General features: G+C 41.3%; 2 protein-coding genes across 3 annotated transcripts in view; one reads left to right on the top strand and one right to left on the bottom strand.

The window, feature by feature from the left end:
• The window catches only part of LOC310912674 (protein adenylyltransferase SelO-like), a 29,407-nt gene extending 28,943 nt beyond the window's left edge, over positions 1-464 (bottom strand). For both annotated transcript variants that reach the window (XR_014590698.1, XM_083867427.1), the window contains exon 1: positions 231-464. Coding sequence is in view for 1 of the 2 variants with exons in the window: in XM_083867427.1 (XP_083723553.1) it covers positions 231-405 (175 nt within the window). In the remaining variant the exon portion in view is untranslated. The remainder of the gene's footprint in view (positions 1-230) is intronic.
• PDSS1 (decaprenyl diphosphate synthase subunit 1) lies at positions 373-23,584 on the top strand. The gene is given in 12 exon segments (XM_083867442.1): positions 373-491; positions 494-693; positions 2,260-2,324; positions 3,166-3,289; positions 3,654-3,784; positions 10,448-10,589; positions 11,633-11,744; positions 11,832-11,941; positions 18,431-18,511; positions 18,692-18,805; positions 21,909-21,989; positions 22,738-23,584. Coding segments are annotated over 12 exon segments (1,389 nt in total). The 5' UTR covers positions 373-403; the 3' UTR covers positions 22,879-23,584.
• The last annotated feature ends 371 nt before the right edge of the window (positions 23,585-23,955 follow it).

Here is a 23,955-nt window from a genome sequence, read left to right as displayed (position 1 = left end):
GTACAGAGCCCCGGGACAGGGCAGGACAGGAGTACAGAGCCCCGGGACAGGGCAGGACAGGAGTACAGAGCCCCGGGACAGGGCAGGACAGGGCAGACAGGAGTACAGAGCCCCGGGACAGGACAGGGCAGGACAGCAGTACAGAGCCCCGGGACAGGGCAGGACGGCAGTACAGAGCCCGGGACAGGGCAGGGCAGCAGTACAGAGCCCCGGGACAGGGCAGGCCGTACCTAGGAGGCTGTCGGAGGACAGGGCCCAGGCGCAGAGCTGGGCCGCCCGGCGCCGCGGGCACTGGCCGGGCTCGGGGCGGGAGGCGTTGGGGGCCGGGCAGAGCCCGCGGGGGCCGCACAGCGCGGCCGCACAGCCCCAGGCCAGGCAGGCGGGCAGCCAGCGGCGCCACCACATGTCCTCCAACCTCGCCTCCCGGAGCCACCTCCGCACCCGGCCCGAGGGCTCCCGCCCTCACAGAGGGCGTGGGGGGGCCCGCCCGGCTCTCCCCCGAGGGCGGTGGCGGCGCGGGGCTTCCGCGTCCGGGTCGCGGCGGTGCCGGGAGGCGGTGCCGGCGCGGCGGGGCTGGGGGACACCATGGCCTTGCGGTGGTGGTGGCGGAGCGGCGCTTGGTGCTGCCGGGCTCCGCCGCTGGGCTCCGTGCCGGGCCCCGGCCCCCGCGCCCCGCCGGCCCCCAGCGCGGCGGTGAGTGCTGGGCCGGGCGGGCAGGGGATGAATGGGAATGGGCCTGGGGCGCGGGTGGGCACCGGGGCTCCCTCGGGGCTCCTTCGGCGTTCCGCGGCCTCCGCCCGGGAAGCGCCGCGGCCCGGTCGGCTCCCGGCCGGGGGTCCTCGCTGGGGGCGGCAGCGCGCTCCGTGCAAGGGTAAATTCCAGATTAAGGGCTCTCAGCACTGCTCAGAGTGTGAGCCTCGCGGAGCCGGCCCTAGGTGGGAGCAGGGGAAGTGGTTCTCATTAATGTGAGGTTTTGAAGGCGTTTGTGTGTGTTAGCGCTGTGAGTGGTGACGGGGGCAGTTCACTCACTGCCTTGGTTTGGAGCTTTTGCACAAGACCTGGCTGCGGTTCTGGCCCTCGCTGAGGTGCCCTGGCTGGCCTGACCCCGCCAAGGTGCCGTGGCAAACGCGTCCAGCATCCCGCACCGGCCGCTGTTACAGGGTCAGGCAGCAGTGTAAAGGAATGAGTCCTCTGTGCGCCCATTGATGGAAGAGTAGGAAGAGATCAGCTATTTTTAGCAACAGAACGCGGTGAGAGGTCCGAGAGAGAGACATAGGAATGTCTCAGCCATGGGGCCGGACACTGAAGTCAGAGAGCAGTGGGCTGCAGGTCTGTGATAAGTTAGGGCTCCTCGCCTTCCGCTGTGTCCTTGCATGGCCTTGTGTAAGGCAGGATGGAGGAGTGCCCTTGAGCCATTACAGTGCTTTTGTTTCTCTCTTACTGTCCAAGGAGAGAGAGAGAAACTTTAATCCACATTTGAGGAGACGCTGAGGCACGAGGAGCAGGTCTCCTTAAGCGTTTCTGTGTGAATTTTTCCTGTGAGCTTTTCCAGAGGCAGTTTGGTGAACACGTGGATTGCGGTGATTTTAGGTTGGCTCAGCCCAGCATTGGGCAGGGCTCGGCACTTCCTGGCAGCACTCCCGGGAGCAGAGCAGAAGCTGTACTTCCTTTCTCAGCCTTATCTGCTGGAATCATGTACCTGGAACTTCCCCCACACTCCTGGGCTCTGTCTGCAGGGAGAGGCCATTAGAGAGATGGCTGGACTTGGAAGTTAGGTTCTGGACATCTAGCAGGGAAGATAGGCAGATGTAAATTATAAACAGCGGGCTGAATTGAAGTTGCTTCACGGGAAAACAAGGACGTGATTTTCTGTTGGTGTACTGAAAGAGCTCGTCCTTTTCTCTGTGTCTTGACTGATACAGTCCAGATTTATCTGCCAGGCAGGGAACGTTTGAAAATCGCACCTTGCACAATTGCGGAAGCAACGTTTTATTGGAGCAGCTTTGGTAATTTAACTGATAAGCCTCCTGGGCTGGGCTTGACAGGGGAGAAAGTCCAGTGCTCTGGAGCTGCAGAGTCAGTTCAGTGTGCCTGTTGGCACTCATGTCTCACGTGGTGTGGAAGGGCTTATGAGACTCTCGTTGCTCCTGGGTTGTTAAAATGGAGAAATAGAGCAGCGATGGATAGATTTTTTTGTAGTCAAATGTTTTCTGTCAGCTTAAAGTTCTAATAAATTATCCCTGATTTTATTTTGTGCAGATGTGTCACATTACCCAAAGAAGTTCAACTTCCTCGTTCCCAAAAATATATAGTATATTTTGGCGGTAAGCTGGAGATTCACATTGTTGTAAATGTAGTGGGTAAAGACAGTTATTGGGTGAACTGGGTAGTTACACCTCTGTGCTGTAGACTTTGAAAATAAGATTATTCACTCCAGTGTAGACTGCTGCTGTAGTGCTGAGTCTGAATCTCAGTTGTCTATCCTGGAGAGTAATGGACAGAGCAAAAATGTAGCAAGAAAATACATACAGTTCACTTTGGAAAAGGAAACATTAGAAGAAGAAGAAACTTCAACTCCAGGAAACAAACAAACAAATCCCCTTAGCTAAATGCATCCAGGAGGAGCTTTCACCCTTTTCTGATGAACTTCCTTGGCATCATCATGCTACCTGGAAGTATTGATTTAATTTATTATGTAGCTGGGTGTACAAAGGAAAAAATACCAAATCTAAGTCAGGAATATTTTTTCAGGAGGTTACAGGAGAGGGAAGAAAGTAACTGGATAGTTGGGTTGCCAGAAGTGAAGGCTGTATCTCCAAATATAGGCTACACTATCTATAGTGTATTCAAAAGGAATACAGCAAGAGCAACATAGTGTTCTGTGTGTCAGAAGACTTCTGGGATCTGTTAAGGGCAGAGTGTGTGTGTTTGTTATGTGCTTTGCCAAGTCCCATAGGTTTATGATCATGAATACATAGCTCTGCTGTTCTTGCACCTTACTGTCTGTGTGAAAAGACTGTTTTGATGCCTTCATATATTTTAGCCATTTAGTTAAATGTGGTGTGAGGGGAGAGGGAGAGAAAGAAATCCTTTCTGATGTTTCTGTTTGGGGAATCAGGGAAACTTGACTTCTAACAAGACTACTCTCTTGACAAACACTGTCAGGTTTCATCATACAAGTACATCCCACTGGTGCAGCTGCAGTAAGACAATTAGTGATGAAAAATACCAAGACCCTTTTCAACTTGGTAAAAAAGACTTGAAGAATCTCTATGAAGATATTAAAAAGGTAAGGGATTTTGGTGACTGTGCTGGGATGTCATGATTGTTTTTAATAGCAGCCATCAGTTTGGAGGATATTTATTGAAATAATGTTATTTGTGTCTATGGACACCTGTCTGAATCTTAAACTGAAGACAAATGGAGCATTTCTTATATTTTATAGAACCAGAATGCATTTTTTTCTCCTGATTTGCAGTGCTGGAATGCATCATTTACATTTCTGATTACTCATAGTAATTTTAAAAACAACTTGAGCTTACACTGGATGGAATGAATGCAGGCAATAATGTTATACATGCATACTGTTTTACTTACACTGAACAGACTGGCTTTGTGACTTCTGTGCTGAAATACTCTTGTCCTTTTTATAGGAATTGCTGGTCTCTGCAGCAGAACTTAAGGAAATGTGTGATTATTACTTTGATGGGAAGGGAAAGGCCTTTCGACCGATGATTGTGGTGCTAATGGCTCGGGCTTGCAACATTCACTATAATAATTCCAAGTGAGTTGAAAGTTATCATTCTTGTGTTTCTGAAAAATACTTTATGAAAATAAAATGCTCCTCAGTAAAACCTGAATCTAAGTTCCATCTTAAAGCTGTATTTTTGTAGTTGTCAGTGCAAAAGGAACTGCTGGGTTTATTACATACTTCCATGTGTTAAATTGTGGACTATACTGCACTTATAACTGGGGTGATAAATAATGTTCCCAAATTATGATATTTGTAAGGCTTGTAGTCAAGTCTACCTTCTTGCATAAATGCTTTATTAGAACCTTTAATAGTCTTTGAAACTATATAAACTTTATTAAGTATTTTTCATTTGTAACCACTCCTGTTCCTATTAAATTCTGGTCACAGGTAAGAACTTTGCTGTGAGAGGAGACCTGCATAGATTTTTTTAGTAATTGTGCAAAAAAGCTATTAAACAGGTGGTATGAATGTATTCAAAGCTATGAGATTTTGAAAACAATCAGAGTTTTTTTCCCACCCTCTAGTAGCAAGTTTCTACGCTTTACATAAGATTCTAAGCTGATTAGTCTGGTGTAATCCTTATGGTCTCCAAGTTACTTGTCTTTTGAAAGCAGTTTTAACTGAGCAGAAGATCACGCTTGGCCTGTACTCTCTATCTCTCCTGAGTCTGGCTCGTTGCAAATGCTTCACTCCACACGTTCCTGTTGACTGCTGTGTTTGCATTTTGAGGAAAGATGTTGGCTGGAGTGTTCTCTGCCTTCCAGCTACACTTCCAGTCTTGCCTTGTATAGAATTTCAAATAGATAATCTTTGGTCCCTTTCCAAAAGCGTTTCTAGACTAATTTGTCAGTCTTAATGGAGTTCTCTGAGCTCTTGCACCATTTTCTTTCTGCCGGAGTAGTTTAGAGTTAGTGCCATGTTAGACTTGATTACTGCCTCAGAGCATGGCATGTATTTTGTTGCATGGATAGCACCTCTCCCTGTACCCCCTTCTATGTGACTCTAATTTTGAAGGAGAAAGCAAAACTGAGCTGGTAGTGTCTTGTCCTGTGTGTGCCAGTTCCCCTTGTTTTAGGAAAAATCATCCATGATCAGTTACCTTTGCTTCAGCCAGATTCTGTTGTCAGTTCAGGACTGCTTCTTGTCATTGACTTCGAGATAGCAAAAGGAACAATACTGGTTGTGAAAATCCTCAGGAATGCCTTTTGCCACTGACTGACTTAATGTTTTCATAAATGATCTTGACATGAAAAACAAGAGTGTGAGGATGGCACCTTTTGATGGCAGAATCATTCTCAATGCTCAGCCATCTATGGTGAAATGTAAGGAAGCACAGTACACTGAAAATTTCTTCTTGAACTTGTAGGGCCTTGGGTGTCCTGTTAGGGCATAACTCCAGTGTGGTTTGTAACCACTTCCATTATGAAAAACCTCAAAGATATCCTAGCATGCATCAGCTATCCAGGTCAGCTATGGGAGTGTATATCACACTTCCTGAAATCATCAGCAGCTCTGATCCCTGTGTTCAAAATAAGTTAGGTCTGGCTAGCTTTAGGGATGGATTGCAAAGATAATCACAAAGATTGAAGACTTGTGGTCTACAAACTTATCGGGAACAGCATGAAAGAGCTACTTAAGACAAAGCATTATGTTGCTAAGAGAATGGAAATTTAGGAGGAGACTTTTAACGACAGGGACGTTGGGTTTCTGGAGCATCTTTGGAGTTAAAATAATGGTAAAAATAGTTTTATCTCGTTCCAGTGTGTAGCATGAGAAGCTTATGAACAAAATCATATGTGCAGTACTGAGAAGGCTGGAACTGATGTCATACAGTGTGGGAGTTGAACAGTGAATCAAAGAGAGGTAGCAGTAGAAAGACTGAATTTGCCTGTATGCTCGAAGCATAGTTGCTGTCTTTCGACATATGTATATGCTCATGGACATATTCTTGTCCACATGTTATGCTGCTGGTCCTGACAGTTTTGAGACCTGCCCTATGCCAGTAAGAAAATGCCACATATGCCTGGGGCAAGTGTTTGCTTTGCAGTAGCCAACCCTCGGCAAAAGTTCTCTAATTTCTGGATGCATGTGTCATTTTGCAGCTTTTGTACATCTGTTGTGGTTCTAATCAGCACCTCCAAAATATGTTCACGGTTTAAAAGCCTTCTCAATAATCTGAATGTTCTTAGTACAAACGAGGCTGAGTCACCATCTTTGTCATGTTGCTTTTAGAATGAAATTCTGAGCGGCAAGAACATAAATGTTTCAGCAAAGGAATGGAATGAAATCTCAGGGTATTTACTTTCCTCTTCTGTGCCCTGTGCCAATTTCTCCAAGCCTGTGATTGTAATTAAATATCCCATATGTTGATACAAGTCTTCACTGTACTGGTTGTTGGTTTGTGCATGGTGACCAATGCTTTTGAAGATTGGCAAGGCCATGCAAAAGGAATTTACATTTGTACTGAGGATACCCAGTTCCTGTGAGCTGATAAAGTTTTATGGGCATTTTCCTCTCTTTTGCTTTTAAGCTGCCTGAAGCAGGCTGTCTTACACCTGCTCTGTGTATGCATATACTTCAGTTGATATTGATGCTGTGATTGATTCATTATTTTTCTTTCTTAAAGCAACATTGTCTCCAGGTGACAAATTGTTCTTCCAAACCTTTTTTATGTTTGTGAGAAAAATTGTGTATGCAGAGAAGTAATACTGCGTATTTTTAACTCTGCTACTCTTCTACAAACCTGAGGGGAAAAATACTTGCCTTACATTCTGCTTCTCCCAGTGTTTTTTTAATGTTTTTCCACTTTCAATTTGTCATTTCCCTTGAAGCATTTTATCATTCTTTTTCTCACTTAATACTGATTCTTCTCCCAGGCTTGTTTTCCTTTGTGGAGGCTTTGGTTCCCACTCATGTAATTGAAGAGACTGACCACAGCATCTGTAGGTTTGGAGGGTGCTGTTCATCCCTAGCTGCTTTTTTTTTTTGCCTCTGGGGTTTGTATTGCTGATGTTTAGTTTCTGCTTCATCTTGATTCCATTCTCAACTGTAATATAACTTGCAGCATGCTTTTGCCTGCTTTTTCATTTCCTTTTCTTTTGTGCAATTTTTGTATAGGTAACACTTTTCCTTATTTGGCTGTAAAATAACAGGATTCAATTTAGGAAGGCTGCAGGTCCTGATCTTAGAGGGCAGTCCCAAGAGACCTCTTTCTTTTCACAGAGTCCCTCCAGAAAAGCTGAGATTTCTCAGGGAATGCCCAGGTAGCTCTGTTTGCAGGTTAGGTGACATTGATCATTTATGTTTAGGTTCAAACAAGGTGAGGTATTTACTATACCCTCAGAAGGTTAACTGTTTTTCTAGAGCGAGATCACTTTATTGTGGTCATAACAAGGAAAATCACAGTTGTCATTATATGACATTAGATGTCATTATTATGACAGTTGTCATAATAAAGAATTATCTGAACTATTACCAAAAGGTAAGCAACTGAAGTGTGTTGTTTCTTTTCTTTTGAAGTTTTAAGTGTCAGAAGTCCTACCCTGAGTCTTTAAGTCCCTTGGGCAATAGCTTTTTGCTCATTGATAGCAACTTTGCTTTGTGTGAGAGTAGGAATTGTTGTTAATAGTTTAAACTGGGGTCATGCAAACCCTTAATTTCACACATCCACTGGCATTTCTTCACATACTGGTGTGAAGAATTTCACAGAATTATCACTTAGCCTGACAGGACCTAGTGTTTCTGTATTTTCCAAAAGTGTTCACAAATGAGAGCTTTTATTTCTTTTCCTACAACCAAAAAGAGAGAGGCAAATGAGAGAGGGCCAAAGAAATACAAGGACAGTAGGGAAAACAGTGAGCACAAACTTTGGGAGGATGGGGAAATAAATTTATCAGAATAGTGTGAGAAACAAATAAAATGACATGGGTAAACTCAATGAAATATTTCCTAAAGATAGGACCTGCCAGTAACCTTAGTTCCCTTTTGTTTTACACCTCCAAACTGTCGTCGTCAGAAGCCCTTGGTGTCAGCTGCTCCAGTTTTCTCTGGTGTTAGCGCATGCATTCTCTGTGCATCCTCTAGTTTGCAATGCCCTTCTGTGTCACAGACTCTGTTTCTGAGATGGTTGCTTCTTTCAGCCACAGGGACTTAGCAGGAGAAAGATGCTTAGAGGACTATGGCCATAGCACAAAAATTTTGCAAGTTTTTATGCTCATTTCCACTCCTTAAACTGGCAGTATTTACTTACTGGCAAATACATTGCCTCCAAGCTCTTTGTTGGAGAGTGTAAATACTGGTTGTGTGGTTTTGAGTTCATCCCTCACAATTATTGGATGGGTTTGGTTGGATTTTGTTTGGTTTGGTTTTGGACAAGGATATTTGGAGGGAGATATTTGAGGTTTCTTAACCTGAATGGTCAGCCTTGGCTTGTTCAGTGTTCATGAAGCAAGTTCTGTAATGGAAACTCAGGTATAGTATATCTATAAAACCTTATCACTGAACTGAGCAGTTTTTCTCCTGAAAAACAGATTATTAGTTGTATAAAATATCTGTGTAAATATACATCATCTTGGGGCATCTTCACTTTGAGAATGACCTAAAAATGGCATCTTTCCACTTACTGGATTTGCAGGGACCCTGTTATCTACTGAGTTGAGTTACTGCCACTTTTTGCTTTTGTTTTACAGGAGAAGCTGAATGAAAAATGGCAGGGGATGAGAAGCATCTTGGGATTTGTGTGTTTTTCCCTAAAATAGGCATGCTCTGATCTAGAATTAGTCTCACAAGATGCATGTAGGAGACTATTGTAGATCTTTTTTTGCCAGCAGTAGGAAGAACCTTGCATGAGACTTTGTGGAAATTGTAGTTTTAAAACCCCTTCAGATTAAATTGTCATATTTGATACAACTTTCTGGAAACCATGAACCATTAACATTCCTATGCCATTTTTAGTCATTGTCAGAGATGAGATAGAGTATAATGCAGAACTTTTCAGAACCTGCTTTTGAAATAACTGGTTTTGTGCTATCTTCATACTACTGAAATATTTCAGTGTGTTAGTGAGTGTTGCCATTTACTGCTGCTTCCCAGCAGGAAATCCAGTCTGCTGACATAATTAATGAAAAAGGGAATCCCCAAAAGGAGAACAGTGCATGAAAGAGGCTTGAGACCTTTACAGTTTTTTGAAGGTAAGTTTTCTCCTACTTAGTAAGAGTAGTTTATTTTGGAAAACAATTTACACTGAACTAGCATTTGATTAAATCACTAGTCCACATTAAGACTTGCCTCCAAACAACCATGAAGGTTTCCAGCTCTTACTTTTTGTTGTGTCAAAGCCATATTTTCACAGCCTTTGAGCTACCCATTCATCCTGCTATTGTTCAGGATGTAGAACTCCCACTGACAGCAGTGCAGAATTCTGTATAGAGGTAGGTGTCAGAACACAGTGTTATGTCAGCAGACTGCAATATGTTCTTTCATTTTGTGATTAATCACTACATTTTAATGGGCATAGGCAGTGCAGGAAAGTTTTAAATTCCCTTAGCTGAGCTGAAATTACCTTCTGTTTCAGTTCTTTTTCTGTTCTCTTGGAAAATAGTATATTTTCTCTGTTGTCTGTGTACCAGAAGTATAGTATTTATATATCAGAAGTAGTTTCTTTCTTTCCTTGTGGGTTTTGGGGGTTTTTGTGTTACTGTTTTGTGTGGGGGGGTATTTTAAATGTCCTTGTGGACTTGTTACACCTGTGAGGCAAGGCTGACTGGGATAGCTATTTCTGGGATCCTGCATGTAACCCATGATGAAAACAGATAGAAAAATACCAGAAGAAGATGGTGGCAGCTGGATACTAAGGGAGATGGTCCTTTGTGTGAGCTAGAGTGGCTCTTTTATGTGCTTTTTGCCAGTCTTGTTCTCTAGGTAATTGCTTCTGTGTTCTTCCATTACCTTCTTTTCACCTAGTTAAAAAAAATAGTGTGAACTACTAAGAGTTGAACTCTTCACTGAGTGTTAGATCTTCCCAAAGGCTGATGTCCAGTAAGTGTTAGGTAGTTGGTGTTTACAGTCCTGAAGTGGTTTCAGTAGAATTCAAGTTAATTCCTTAGGCTTCTGAAGATCCTCTGGGGTTTTAAGGTAATCAGATAACATAAAGGATAAGATCTATGAGTTACGTGTTTCAGATGTTGAATGCAGGTTTCTGTTCCTTCTGATCTTTCCAGCTCATTGGTTAGTAGAGTTATCCAGCTTTAGAGTTTGTGATGCCATGTTTATAGGTAGAGCAACAGAGGTAAGGAAAACTTAAAACTCATCTACAAAGCTGGCATTCTTTCCTCTGCTGTTTTCCAGACTTCAGTCTTGGAGCCAAGCATCCTTGATGCTGTGCTATTTATTGCAGTCTGGATTTAGAGGGATTAAAGTCTGTAACACAGGAGTTTTGCAGTACTGTTAATGCAGCAATGTAGAAATAGGCCTAATAAGGATGGACTCATCCCTCTGCACTTACTGTACTAATGTGATCTTACTTTCTCTTGTCTTCCTGATTCCAGGTTTGAAAGAAGGGGGTCAGACCAGGAAAAAGCTGTGACAGCTGTTTTCAGAGAAAAATTTTTGTTTGGTTTTTAATAGAGACTTTTTAGTGTATTGCAGCACATAGAATTGATTTAATTATTTGACAGTTCCTGTTTTTTGTTTTAGGGAGGTGCAAGCAAGCCAGCGCTCTGTGGCCATAATTGCTGAGATGATCCATACAGCCAGTCTAGTTCATGATGATGTTATTGATGATGCAAATTCTCGCAGAGGAAAAAGGACACTTAATCAAATCTGGGGAGAGAGGAAAGTGAGTTTGCTAATAAGTGCAAGACTTGCCTTTGAATTTCAGCAGAGCACAAATGCCTAGAGGTTTGTAATGTTACTATTCCTAGGTCTCGGAATTTGTCAGAAAACATGAAGAAATGTGCACAGTTTGTGGGTGAGACAAATGTGCTTTCCTTTTCTGAACTGTTGGAAGCATTAGATAATGAATGATTGAAGTGTGTCAGTGTTGGGGTTGTTCAGCCTCCACAAGAGACAACTGAAAGGGGCCCTCATCATAAGTATCAGAAAGCAATGTCAAGAAGATGGATCCAGGCTCTTCAAGTAATAGGACAAAAGGCAATGGACAAAAACTGATGCACAGGAAGTTCCACCTGAATATGAACAGATTGCCCAGAGAGGCTTTGGAATCTCCCTCACTGGAGAGATTCAAGAACCATCCGGACACAATCCTGTGCCATGTGCTCTGGGATGACCCTGCTTGAGCAGAGAGTTTGGACCAAACCCACTGTGGCCCCTTCCAACCCAACCCATTCTGTGATTATTACTGATTTAACATTCCCTGTGCCATTCTCTGCAGTGTTGTTGAAATACTTTAAACTTGCACCTCACTCTGAATGCTGATTCAGTGATGAACACAAACATGTTTTCAGTCAGCAGGATTTATTTTTTTTTTAATTGGTGTTTCCTTCACAGAGCTTTACAAGAAAGGTCTTCACCAGAAAATGTAAGGAAGGAACTTGGAGCAATTCAGAGTTCACATGTGTAACAGCCACAAGGGAATGGTCAAATGGAGAACTAATGTTCAAAAAAACTTCATAAGCAGACACATACTGCATACAGGGAGGACAGTGCTTATACAGAAAAATATAAATAGTACTGTAAGATAGGGATTCAAAAATCCACAGATTTCAATATTTGGTTATGTGTTTTTGGCTTTTAAAATGAAATATTTGTACTTTATCTAGGAAAGTTACATAATGTGAGTAGACCTGAGAAAGGAAATTGTACTGTCTGTAGTAACACAGGAAGAGACTTAAGGAATCATCTTTTTGTTGTTGTTCTTAGGCTGTTCTAGCTGGTGACTTCATCCTCTCAGCTGCTTCTGTAGCATTAGCACGAATTGGAAATACCACTATCATCTCTGTTCTAACTCAGGTGATTGAAGATCTGGTGCGTGGTAAGGTTTTTTCCTATTTTATCTTCCCATTTGCTTGCCTAACCAGTAAACCCACAAATAAAACCTCCCATCTGTGCAACTTTTTAGGTGAATTCCTCCAGCTGGGTTCCAAGGAAAATGAGAATGAGAGATTTGCTCACTACCTCGAGAAGACTTTTAAGAAGACGGCGAGTCTGATAGCAAACAGTTGTAAAGCAGTATGTACGTCTGTCTCTTCTGAAGTTAACATACCATACTGTGAGCTTCACAGATGAGCTCCTAGGATTGCTCTTTGCTCTGGAGACCCTCCAATGCAAACCCTTGTAATGGTGTTCTGCCAGAATGTGAATGGGTTTGAGATTGTGAATTTTATCACAGTTCAGCTGCATAGCCTCCAATATTGGTTTTCACATTTTCTTTGCATCTTTTACTTATACACAGATTTATTGTTATTCTCAATTGAATCAAAATAAGGTTCAAATAATCATAACGGTGCCCACATTCAATTTATGAAACTCTGTGACTTTGAGACACTGGTTGTAAACTCAGTTAATCATTTTTGAGCCTGTAATTTGATTTTAAATCTTTGACATCTGGCCCTACTCATTGGTGCTAAGTGAGACCTTAAATGCTAACAGTGGGAGGAAACAATTAATTCATAGAATCAGAGAGTAAGCTGCTTTGGAAGGGGCCCATCAGAATCATCAAGTCCAACTCCTGTCCCTGCATGGGACACCCCAAGAGTCACCATATGCCTGAGAGCATTGTCCAAACACTTCTTGAACTCTGTCAGGTTTAGTGCTGTTACCACTTTCCTGGAGAGCCTTTTCCAGTGCCCAGCCACCCTCTGTGTGAAAACATTTTCCTGATATCTCTACATCACATTGTAAAAAAACCAGAAGCATGTAGTTCTTGATTTGTCTGAGGGTTTTAATTATCAATTGCTTTATCCAACCCAGTCACTTGGTTCTCTTACTTGATTACAAAAAGATCCAATTCAAGAATATGTTCTTACACAAAAATAGATGTTCAGTTTTAGTGCAGAAAATAGAGCTGGGTAATAATCTCACCTCAAAAAGAGTTTTGTTTATTCTTTTTAGTGAAAGGCAGTATAGCTGATGGATTCTATAGCAAGCAGGAGTTCTAAGAGAATTAGACTAAAAATCTGTGCTAGTGTTAATCATCATCCTTTGTTCTCAGAGAACTGGTACATTTGTGCAATAGACAGCAGTTGAAAATTGCTTATATCAGAATGATTTCATAGAATGAGACACATGGATTTCAGGGGAGGGAAAATACCTTTTATTCAAATTGGAGGAAAGAAACTAAGTCTTCTGGTTTGCTCATATTAATTGCAATATGACCCTGACAGTTTCCTTTTGCCAGTCTTGTTTTATATGAGTAGGCAACTGGACTAGTTAAGAGCATCACATTATTCTGTTACCCAGAAAAACCATACACAAGTTTTAATATTCATTTTGACAGTCTGCATAAAAGAATCTTTGCAGATGGAAGAAGTCCCATTCCCACTGGGTGGATTCTCCCTGCAAATGAACTAATTTAAGCTTTTTCCTTTTCATGATTTGCAAGAGTTAGGGATTTAAACACTTCCCTTAAGATTGAGGCTGTGATGCTGGTCAAGGGGATGTTTGGCTGCTTTTCTTCTAGTGACTGGTCTGAGTTGTTATATTGCTGAATTGCTGGAATTTTATATGCTGTAAAATTTGTGTTAGAAAGGAAAACAGAGAGAAGGTCTCTCTTCATGGCAGATCCTTACTTGCTGCAAATAGTACCAATGAGTTGAATATGTATGTTTCCTTCAGTTTCTGCATGAATTAGGAGAGTTCTATTGATAGCAGTTAAAAGAGGTGGATTGTTTTTTGTGGGTTGTTTTTTGTTTGTTTGTTTGTTTGTTTGTTTGTTTGTTTTTGTGGGGGGGGTTGTTTGTTTGTTTGGGATTTGGGGTTTTTTTGTTGCATGTGAATGTTGAGATATTTTTGTTTAGATGGCATTGGCTACTGAGGAAATGGAATCAAAAGGGAGTTCTGTTTTCTGTAGCAAAAATGATAAGCAGGATCATCAGTTCTATCTTGAAAGGAAATACAGTTAGGGAATCCAGAGTATCATATCTTGTTTTCAGGCACAAAACTAAGAGGAGAGATTATGGGTTTTAAAAGCAGTTCTGTTCCTGTTAATGATAGAAAAATCCTGATTTGTTGCTGTGGTTGAAGAAAATACAAGTATTAACTGGAAAGATGTCAAACAAGTTCAAGTGGCACCTTAGAATTCCATGGTGCCATGCTTTAGAAATGGAAGAGTAGAGTATTCCTGGAAAAAAGTCTAAACAAGACATACACTGTAATTGATACATCTTGTACCACCAAAGCATTACTGCATTTAAATCAAAATTCTTTAAGTTAAGACTTAGGGATAGAAGAGTCTGTTCAAGATGTTAAGAGCCATCCCAGTCTCAGATTTATTTATACAATAGCTCTGCATGGGGGAATGTTACCAAAGTTTCAATCAAAGTGTATTGTAAAAGGAAACAGTGGCAGATGGCCCAAAGTCATTGAGGCCTTAGTTACTGCAAGGCATTTTTCAGAGAAACATGAGGTGACTTTAGTTCAAGAATTTAGAAACAATAAAGCTGAAGTGGAATTTCTGTTTAGTCATCAGGCCAGCTGGAGATAGCAAAATAACTTGAGCAGGTTTTCTGTCTTTTTTAAACCCTGCCATAAGTGAATTCCTGAGCCTCATAAAGCTGTTTATATTTTGCATGGCATACTTTCAGATGAGGGATTAAATCGGGCTTGCTTTGAGGTAAGTGTGAAGGTGCACTAGAGATTCTTGATTTCTATATTAGGAGAGAGCTTCTGCCTCCTTGTGTGAGGCAGGGCAGTGGAAGGGACTGAAAAAACCAGTACTCTGCAGCTCTGATCTACCTGTGGGCTCCTGCTCTAACCAGTTCCTAGTGTGGTGTGTGCACAGGACTCCATCAGAAAACTATACCAGCATTGGAACTGGTGCTTAGGAAAATGAGACCTTTGACTCCCACCAGGAGATTGGAATCCCCCAGCCCAGCTAGACCTGCAGGCTGCAATAATGTCCAATGGCACATACAGGGTAATAGCATAGCTGTATCAGATATTATGGTCAGCTAGTAAATTGCCTTACTTATTATTTAAAATACAGTAAGTCCTTTGGGGGTATTTCTTTTGCTGTGAAAAAGATTTGAACAACTATATCTTACATATTCAAGCAGCTAATCTTTGCTACTGAAAAGTACAACTCTGCATAAACAAGTACTTGGTTAATCTGTTAAAATATTAATTACTTGAGAAAAGGTCAAATGCCTGAAAATGCAGACTCAGGACAGGATAGTTGTCTGCCTTGTGTAGATATCTCCCTCTGCCAGGGAGGCCTCCATCACCCCCTCCTCAAGGGTAGTTCCCTGGAGGGTTTGAGGGGCCTGGAGAAGTCGGTGGCATTCCCGGCAGCAGTGGAGGATGAACATGGGGAGGGGACATCATTCCCAGCAGCACATCCAGGGCAGTGAGACCACAGGGCTGGGCTCCCTCAGGCAGGACACACATGTGAGGGCAGAGACTGAAGCAAGTGATGTGCCAAGAGCTGGTTTGAGTCTGGAGCAGGGAAGACAAAGGAGGGGAATCCTCCTGCCATCTCCAGCTTGTAATTGGAGGGCATAGAGAGGATGGGGAGATTTGCAGTGAAAGGACCAGTTGTGTTGTGGAAAAATTCAATTAGGTTTGAGGAAAAAAAATCTCCATGTGGTTGGTCAAACATTGCAACGTGTAGCTGAGATGTGAGATTTTTCATCCTTGGAAATGCTAAGAAACCAACTGGACACAACTCTTGAAAAACCTGATCTAACTGTGGAGTAAACTCTGAGCCAATGACTTTCAGAGTTTCCTTCCAACCTAAACTATTTCATGATTCTCCTGGAAAGAGGAACACTGTTCCTGTCTAGAAGAACAGTGGTGGATGAGCCAGGAATGAGAAGGCAGGAACCTGACTGCTTTTGGAGATGGGCATGGAGGAGAATGACTGGAAAAGGCGAAGATTTTAGAGTCTTTTCCTTTCCATGGAGTCCACAAATCTAGGAGTACAAGAACAAACATCTCTTGTAGTGTTTATCTAAGCATATTATGGCCCAGCAGCAGGTTTTCCTCTCTGACCTACAGGGCACTGGTAGAGATGTGCAAATACTTTCAACTCCAGCTGCCATATTGTCACATATTAAATATCAGAGCAGGATATATCTACCCAGAGCTGATGATGTATTTTATGGATGTGAAATTCAGTAAAGAGGCAAAATTGCTTTATAGTCTCTTCTATAACATAACAGAAACAACTTTTTTTTTTTTTTCAAGAAGTGTGTACTGAATTTAAAGAATTTTTCTAAATAATTTGTTCCACTTGGTATTAGGAAGGATTTTTTATCATGATTTAGTGGAGGACAGGCCTGAATTCTTGCAAGATTAAATTTGTCATGAACCAGTCATGGGAGCTATTTGGGGAGCTCTAGGCTGTTTTCACAGGGAGAGTTTTATCATTTAAACACACATCACTGTATTGACTTGGTTATCCTGATTTGTATTTGCAAATGCCTGTATTATCCCAGAACATTATCCCAGTACAGCTCCAGTTAAACTCCATGTGGGAGTGACAGGCTGCAGCCCGGCCAGTGTCCACCTGGGGGCAACAATCTACAAGAGCAGTTTGAGAAATTGCATCCTGAAGGAACTCCCTGATAGTCACAGCCCAGTCATTGCAGGTTTATGATGTGGTCATGGTCAGAGGGTTGATCACTTGAGGATGACTGGCAAAACAAATCTCCTGAATTTAAAATTTTTTTGTCCTTTTTTTTTTTTTTTTGTCTATGAACAAGACATGACCTTTCAGGTTAAATGAGGAAGCTTTTTTCTTTATATAGCACTTCCTCTCACCCTCTGCCAGCTACTGCCCACTCTTACCCTTTGCCATTAATCAGCATTTTGTCACTGAATTCTGTATTTTAATCCTCCACATGGAATGAAATGTGGAGGTAAGTAAGGATTTCTTTGGTACAGTAGATGCAGTCCCCCTGCCATGCTGGTATTATGTGATTTATATTGCAGAAGCAAACAAAAGTTTGCACGATACAGCAGTAGATGTTAGGTCTTCAGGCAATTTCTGCTATTTAAGAGACAAACATCAAAAGGAGGATAAAAGGGCAAAATGTACTACTTTGATAGTCCTTAGCAACATCTATTTAAATATCTTACATTTGCAGTTCACTCTGTTTAATAGCCTTCAGGAATTTGTATGATTATTAGAGATAAGTAGCATTATTTTTCTGCTATGCTGTCCTCCTCTTTTAAATAAAAGTGGGGAATGTATGATGCTGTTAATTCCTCATCCAGATTCCTCTGGGGTTTAGTTATTATCTGCAGATGCAGGTTATGATTGGGAAGTGTTCTGATGCTCAGATATGAAGTGCACTGATGCAGCAAACAATCTCTCATTTTTGTGCAAGTTGCATCACATCTATTAGGATATTATGTTGCTTCTTATTTCCATCTTCACGTTCACCTTCAAAGCTACTGCTGGACTCAGTTATAGTTTGGGGTTGGTTTTGGGGCTGGTGGGGTTTTCTTTATGATCCTACCTTACACCATCTTAAAGAGGAATATATATATATATATATACACACACACATACATATTTTTATAGTGTGGTTTTCCTAGCATATATTTTTAGTCTTGAAAATGTATCCTCACTCCTTGCATTAGTCACAGCAGATTTGGAATGCCTGCAATAAACCAGGATGGATTTTTGTCCCCTGTTGCTAATTGGTTTATTGAAGGTTGAAAAAAATCTGAGTATTTAACCACCCTCAGTTTGCAAAATGTATAGTCAGTAAATGCAAAAAGCATTAATGCCCTTACTTTGAAGCAAGATATTAATTCTCAAACCTTAGTTGTGTCCTGTATTTTAGTTTTGTGGAGTTTATTCAGCAAAATTTTTGTCTCTCAAGTAGTTGATTGTATGTTCAAGTAAAATGTTTTGTCTCAGTTTAGTGATACCTTTGTCAGCTTGGGAGTGCTTTCTTCATTTGCTGCTTTCCTTTACTAGTAATTATCCCTCAGTACCTTTGCCCGCAAGCTAATCAACTCATCTTCCTGAGCAAGTCAGATACAGTTAACATCACTTTAAAAATAATCATCCTTATGTCAACTGCCCCTCCTGACTGGGTTCAACACATCCAGCTTTGTGATATTTTATGAGACATGTAATGTCCATTTACCTGTTGTCTGACCTCCAGTTATCCCCTGGCTGATTTATATATGTTCCCCATCACTGGACTGTATGAGACTACTACCCTGCATGTGAAGTGCATCCACATTTCTTCTCTCTTTATCCTTGCATTGTAATTTCTAAGCCTGATAAATATTTAATGAAGCTAATCTCCTTGCAGAATTGAATGTAGTTTTAATACTGCACTATTGTTCAGCCTTGTTTTCTAGTAAGCTTGGCTAGTTGTGTGTCTCCATGAAGAGAGATAAGCCAGAACGTGCCTGAGTCAGCTTTTTTTTTGCCTTTACAGATCCCTCCTGCCTGTGCTGGCTGTGTCACACCTATGTTCAGGGGCTAAAAGTGGATGCTAACTAAAGCTTTCTATTTACTTGGGGTTTTTGTCTTTTCAGGTTTCAATTCTGGGCTGCCCTGATCCCAAAGTTCATGAGATTGCATACCAGTATGGAAAAAACGTTGGCATAGCTTTTCAGGTAGTGTTTTTGTTGAACTAAATGTGAGCTAAAATCTAAACTTTTCCAAAGTGCTTTAGAAATCAAAGTGGGCTGTCTTAATCCTTCCTACAAGTCTTGTCTTTAACAAGGATTATTCTGTATTTAGCTCAAATTTTTTAAAAAGAAATTTTAAATAATCAGTATGTTTATTTTTTCCAGCTGATAGATGATGTGCTGGATTTCACATCATGTGCTGACCATCTGGGGAAACCAACAGCAGCAGATCTCAAGCTTGGATTAGCCACAGGCCCTGTCTTATTTGCCTGTAGACAGGTAAGTCAGCAGGAAGCTGTTTCCTCAAAATAAAAGTATAAACTGCTCCTCAAAGGACCAGCTGAAACACATCAAATCTCCAGTGTCGTGATGAGAGTGGCCTGGGCACATGTGACAAACCAGTGTGTTCAATCTCAGATGGATTCTGTGCACACACAGGTTTTGAGAAACACCTTCTTGCACAACTCTACTTACTGTTAGGCTCTTGTAGGTATTCAGAGAGTTTTAGCACATTTTGCATAGGTTATTCCTAAGTAGCTTCTTGCTTGTGTCTTCCCCTGAGACATCTTCCCAGGCTTGACTGTGTAGGTAGGCTTTTTTTGCCATGTTCTGGGCTTTGTATCCATCTGGGGCCAAGAACTGAAATCTTTGCCTTGAATCCTTACCTTTATTTATTGGATTTGATCTCTTAATCTCTTTGTCCTCAAGTATTATCCAGTTACAAACATGGGTAAGCTTTCCTTCTGAAGGTTGGATAAGAGAAAAGGAAGTGTCATAAATAAAACAAGCTTTTGAATTTGGTCAAGATTTTCAGTGCCTTAAAAATTATTTGGAGGAGCAGAATGAAAACTCTGAAGTGTGAACAGCATGGAAAGAAAACATTAAAATTGGTGCTAATCCATAAACAGGAAAGAAACTGGTTTAATTCTGTGCTCCAGGGTCTTGTTCACCAGAGGCAAGCAGATTTGGGGCTTAAAAGGCAGTCCTTCTACCAGGCTTTGCAGTGTGATACAAAAACTGGCACAATTAGTTCCAGCAGAGCTCTTGTCTATGATCTCTCAGTGGAATTGCTTAGAGCTTGACATGGGAAGAGTTCTAAATCATTAAAGAAAAAACCCCAAAAACTTTGACATTTACTTCCCCTTCTAAAAGAGCCTGTTGTGGGGAGAAGTGGAGCATTCACATCTCTTTGCTTCCTTATCCTTTGGGCATTTACAAGGATCTGTATCTCAGAAAAGACAGGGGAGCACAGAGTATCAGCCTGACAAAGCAGATGAATGCATATTGAGAACAATCTTCTGCATGTCCTCAGTGTCTCCCCATACTCATCTGGGGGATTCACAAGCATGTTCTTGAGTCATTTGTTCAGAATTGTGTCATCAGCAATTGGAGCTGTCCAAAGAACAGTGAGACACTGAGGTAAAGAGGGAGGATGGAGTTGTAAAACTGTTTTTGTGTGTGCTAAAGCCATGTGCAGAAGGAAACAAGGCATGTTGCAAATACCCAGTTTTGGCAGAGAATGGGTGACATTGATTGTCTTGTGGGTGTTGAATATTCCAGTTTTTAAATTAAAACTATTCTTTATTAATTTGTTTGGGTTGTCTGTCTCTGACTTTGAACTTATCTATCTTTTAATTAGCTTTACAAGATAAATTAGTTCATAATACAGAAATACAAGAAAAGAAAACCTGTTAGTCCTATTTTAAAATCTTGTTCTTTGTAGGTCACTTTTAAATGCTTTTCTTCATTTATATCTTTGATAGATGGGAAGTGTACATTTTTGCATTTGTAGATTAGTATTGCTGCTATCCTTTCATATAGCTGGTACTCCTGGAGTTGTCTTCCTGACAAACATCTGTTATTTTTTAATGTGCTCTGGATCTTCAGTGACAGATGCCTTTTCTTCCTACCCTCTCCCCTCCCTCTGAAATACACCTTTGTGCATTAGAAGATTAAGGAGAAAAAAATGTTTACCTTGATATAAAACCTATTTATTCAGCATTTAAAGTTAAGTCACTCAGTAAAAAAAAAACCAAACCAAAACAAAACAAAAAAAACCTCCATTTATTTTTTAAGAAAATACACTAGTGTATGCTAATTCTAAAGCTCCTCCTAAGAGTATAGCTGAAGAATGAAGTTTATTTTTTTTATAAGCATTCCTGTTAAATGCTGATGTGCTGCCCACTAAACATGCTGAGTTGCTAATAACAGCTCTGCCTTACAAGTTTGGGGATTTTCATGTCCTTTAGTTCTTAAATATAAAATGTGATCCCATATGCATCCTATATAACTGTAAATATGAATAATGTGAAAACTGTTTGCATGAACACTGCAATTAAATTGTCATTACCTGGGAAGGAAGCTAGGATCTAGAAAAAGCCACAACTTTCTTTTTGATAAAGTATGAGTCACCACTGAACTTCTGAATGCATCTCCAAGACTATGTATGAGTAACAGGAAAATGTCACAGCACTGAGGGGTGCTACATGTTTGTACCTGAACAAGGCTGTAAAGCTGCAGTTGCAGGACCAGAGGGGTGCAAGGAAAGCAGATCACTGTTTACAAGTGTATGGCAATAAAATCATCTTTGACTCTAATCCTTTCAGGCAAGATGAAAAAACAGTTCTTTCCCTTAAAAAGAATTCTTCTGTGGAGTAGCTGCCTTGAGTTGTGGCCTTATTTTGTTAATCAATAGGTTTTTCTGTTTCTAGGCTGCCTGAAGAAAGAGGCTGCATATTTAGCTAAGTGATGTGATTTTTCTCAAAACAACTGACTTGAGTTGGCTTCTTTATTTGTAGGGAATTGAGCATGCTAACTACAAATGCTATGTGACTGAAAACAAAATACCTTAGATTTTTTCTCTCATTTTAAAAAAATCTGTATATATAAAATACCAGCACAATGGAAAACATAAGACAATGTAACAGCCAGTGTTACCATGAGGGGGTTTTACAAATGGAACTGTGCATTGCAACAGCAAATATCCTGGGTTCTTTTGTACGTGCAGGGGCAGATGTGCTTCCTCTAAGAGTGCCAACACTAACCATGATCTGTGAGATAGTATCTGATGCAGATTATACAACAGGTAGTAGCCACATCAGGAATTACCACACTGGAGCATCTGCTTAACGTGATAAAATGGCAAGTGCCAACTTCTGCTACCACATGGCTACAGCCAGCAGAGCCAGATGGTTTAAGTTTTAAATGCTTGGGCTGCGCTATAGTGTGTAGACGGCAAGTACAGACCTAAAGCTATACCTGTAGCAACAACAGTGACGGGAAGAGGGCTGCACTTTAGTGTCATTCTTAGCTTAGCATGGCAGGCTAGCTACATGGAAAACAACTCAAAAGCAAGTACAAACCCTTCTCCCTTTGTGCTTAGTTTCCAGAAATGAATGCAATGATAATGAGGAGATTCAGTAAGCCAGGAGATGTTGAACGTGCACGGAAATATGTGTTGCAGGTAAGACTGATACCAAATATTTCTGCTCTCCCTGCTGTTCAGTCTGAACTTGATTGTCTCTCAAGTGAAATAGCAAGGCTGCATTGTCAAATACCTGCTGAGCAGCATGCAATGTACAGTGCCAACTCAGAACTCTTCAGCTCTCTTCTGGCACAGTGTTTTAGCAGAAATGATAGGTACTGAAGAACTTTATTCTTTTTTTCCCTCCAATAGCATAAAATCTGCATAATCAGTAAAAAGCTCATGCATGAACTCAGCTCCTTCATCTGAGACATAGCTGTAGCCAACAGCTGGTACAAGTGGCACATAATTACCAGTCAGTCTTGTAACTGCAGTTATGCACACCCCATACCAGTTTTAATTGACTCTGGTCTAAAAAGACAGAAATGGTCTTTTTAGACCAGAAATGTGCAAAATTAATACCTATTTTTCAGAATAGCATGGGTGTTTGGTACATCTCTATTTAGGGCAGGAGAGGAAGGGATAAACCATTAGTTTCCAGTTTGTTATTAATACCAGTGTTGTTTTGTAATGGATGAGTTGCTGTTTTAGCACAGATGAGTTTTAGTACATTGACAGTTTCGGGCAGGTAGGTCGGCTTCCCTGATTGCAGGATGAATCCTCTTTCTTTCCCCATCAGGATATAATGTGTTAGGGTACTTACTGACATTAAAACCTTCCCCTGTGACTGAAGAGGCAGAAAGAGAGGCCAATCAGTTCCCCATTTCTCTCTGTCTCCTTCCCTCAGAGTGATGGTGTGCAGCAAACGACCTACCTCGCCCAGCGCTACTGCCACGCGGCCACGCGCGAGATCCGCAAGCTGCGGCCGTCCCCCGAGAGAGAGGCCCTGGTGCACCTGACGGAAATGGTGCTCATGAGAGACAAGTGAGAGAGCTCCTTCCACTCCTTCTGGCAGCTACTTTACCAGACTGTGCCTAAATTTATTTCAAAAGTTATTTGCTTCCAACACAAGCTACCAAAAATTATTTTTTTTAAAAAAACAACTTTTTTTTTGAAGTTCGACTTTTTTTTTAAAAAAACAAAAGTTTAAAGTGTTTTACTGCAGGAAGCCATGCAATTCAGAGCAAATCAAACTGTGCTGTACAATTGTTTTAGTGGGGGCTATTGATTGTGGGGGATGGGGAAGATGTTTACATGTTGATGCACAAAGGCCACAATGAGAATAAATATAAATCAGTGTATGAAAACTGAGGCTGTTTCAAATTTCACTTGTTTACAATAATAAACAGAGCACGCATGTATGGGAGCTGGTAAACTCCTGTGAAGAGAGATGGTTTGGATGCTTTCCTGGCTGTTTAACAGAGGCACCTGGAATTGTATATGGAGATACTGGTTTGCTGTAAAAGACAACATGTGGATTTTAACTGGTTATATATATACATCAGTGAGTTCCAATTCATGTTATTGGTGGCTACCTGCTAGTCATTAACATGCTGCAGAATTTGACATTGCTACCAAATGAATGCTTTTGTTCAGAAAACGAAAGGCTCAGTATTTTTAACTCACTAAAAAATGAATGATTCACCAGCCAGTCAAACCTGCAACTCCATCACTTTCCATCACTCATTTACAGAATATATTCTATAGCATCCTAAAAGCCGCCTTTGAAGTCCCAGACACATTCCTCTCACAGTAATTACCCAGTACTACCACATTCCTTCTCAGGTTGTTTCAGCCACAGAATCTCCAGAGCAGGGAAGCACACCCTCTCTGGCTCTGCCTGTGATCCCTTAACAATGGCCAAGTTCCTGTCACTGTGTTCCCCTGGGTGCTATCTGGAGGACAGCCTGCTCCTGCTCCCTCTGCTCTGTGGGGCTTGTCCCAGAGCCACACAGAGTTCCCACACAGAACTGTCAGCGACAGCTGGTGTCCAGCTTAATGCAGCCAGGTAACTAGATTCAATCAAGAACCCTCACTAAAATTAAGTGCTGGCAGAAAAGAACTT

Source organism: Zosterops lateralis, assembly GCF_965231275.1.
Source record: "Zosterops lateralis genome assembly, chromosome: 1".
Taxonomy (NCBI): Eukaryota; Metazoa; Chordata; class Aves; order Passeriformes; family Zosteropidae; genus Zosterops; species Zosterops lateralis.
The sequence above is the reverse complement of the archived record's forward strand: the minus strand, read 5'-3'. Positions and strand labels throughout refer to the sequence as shown.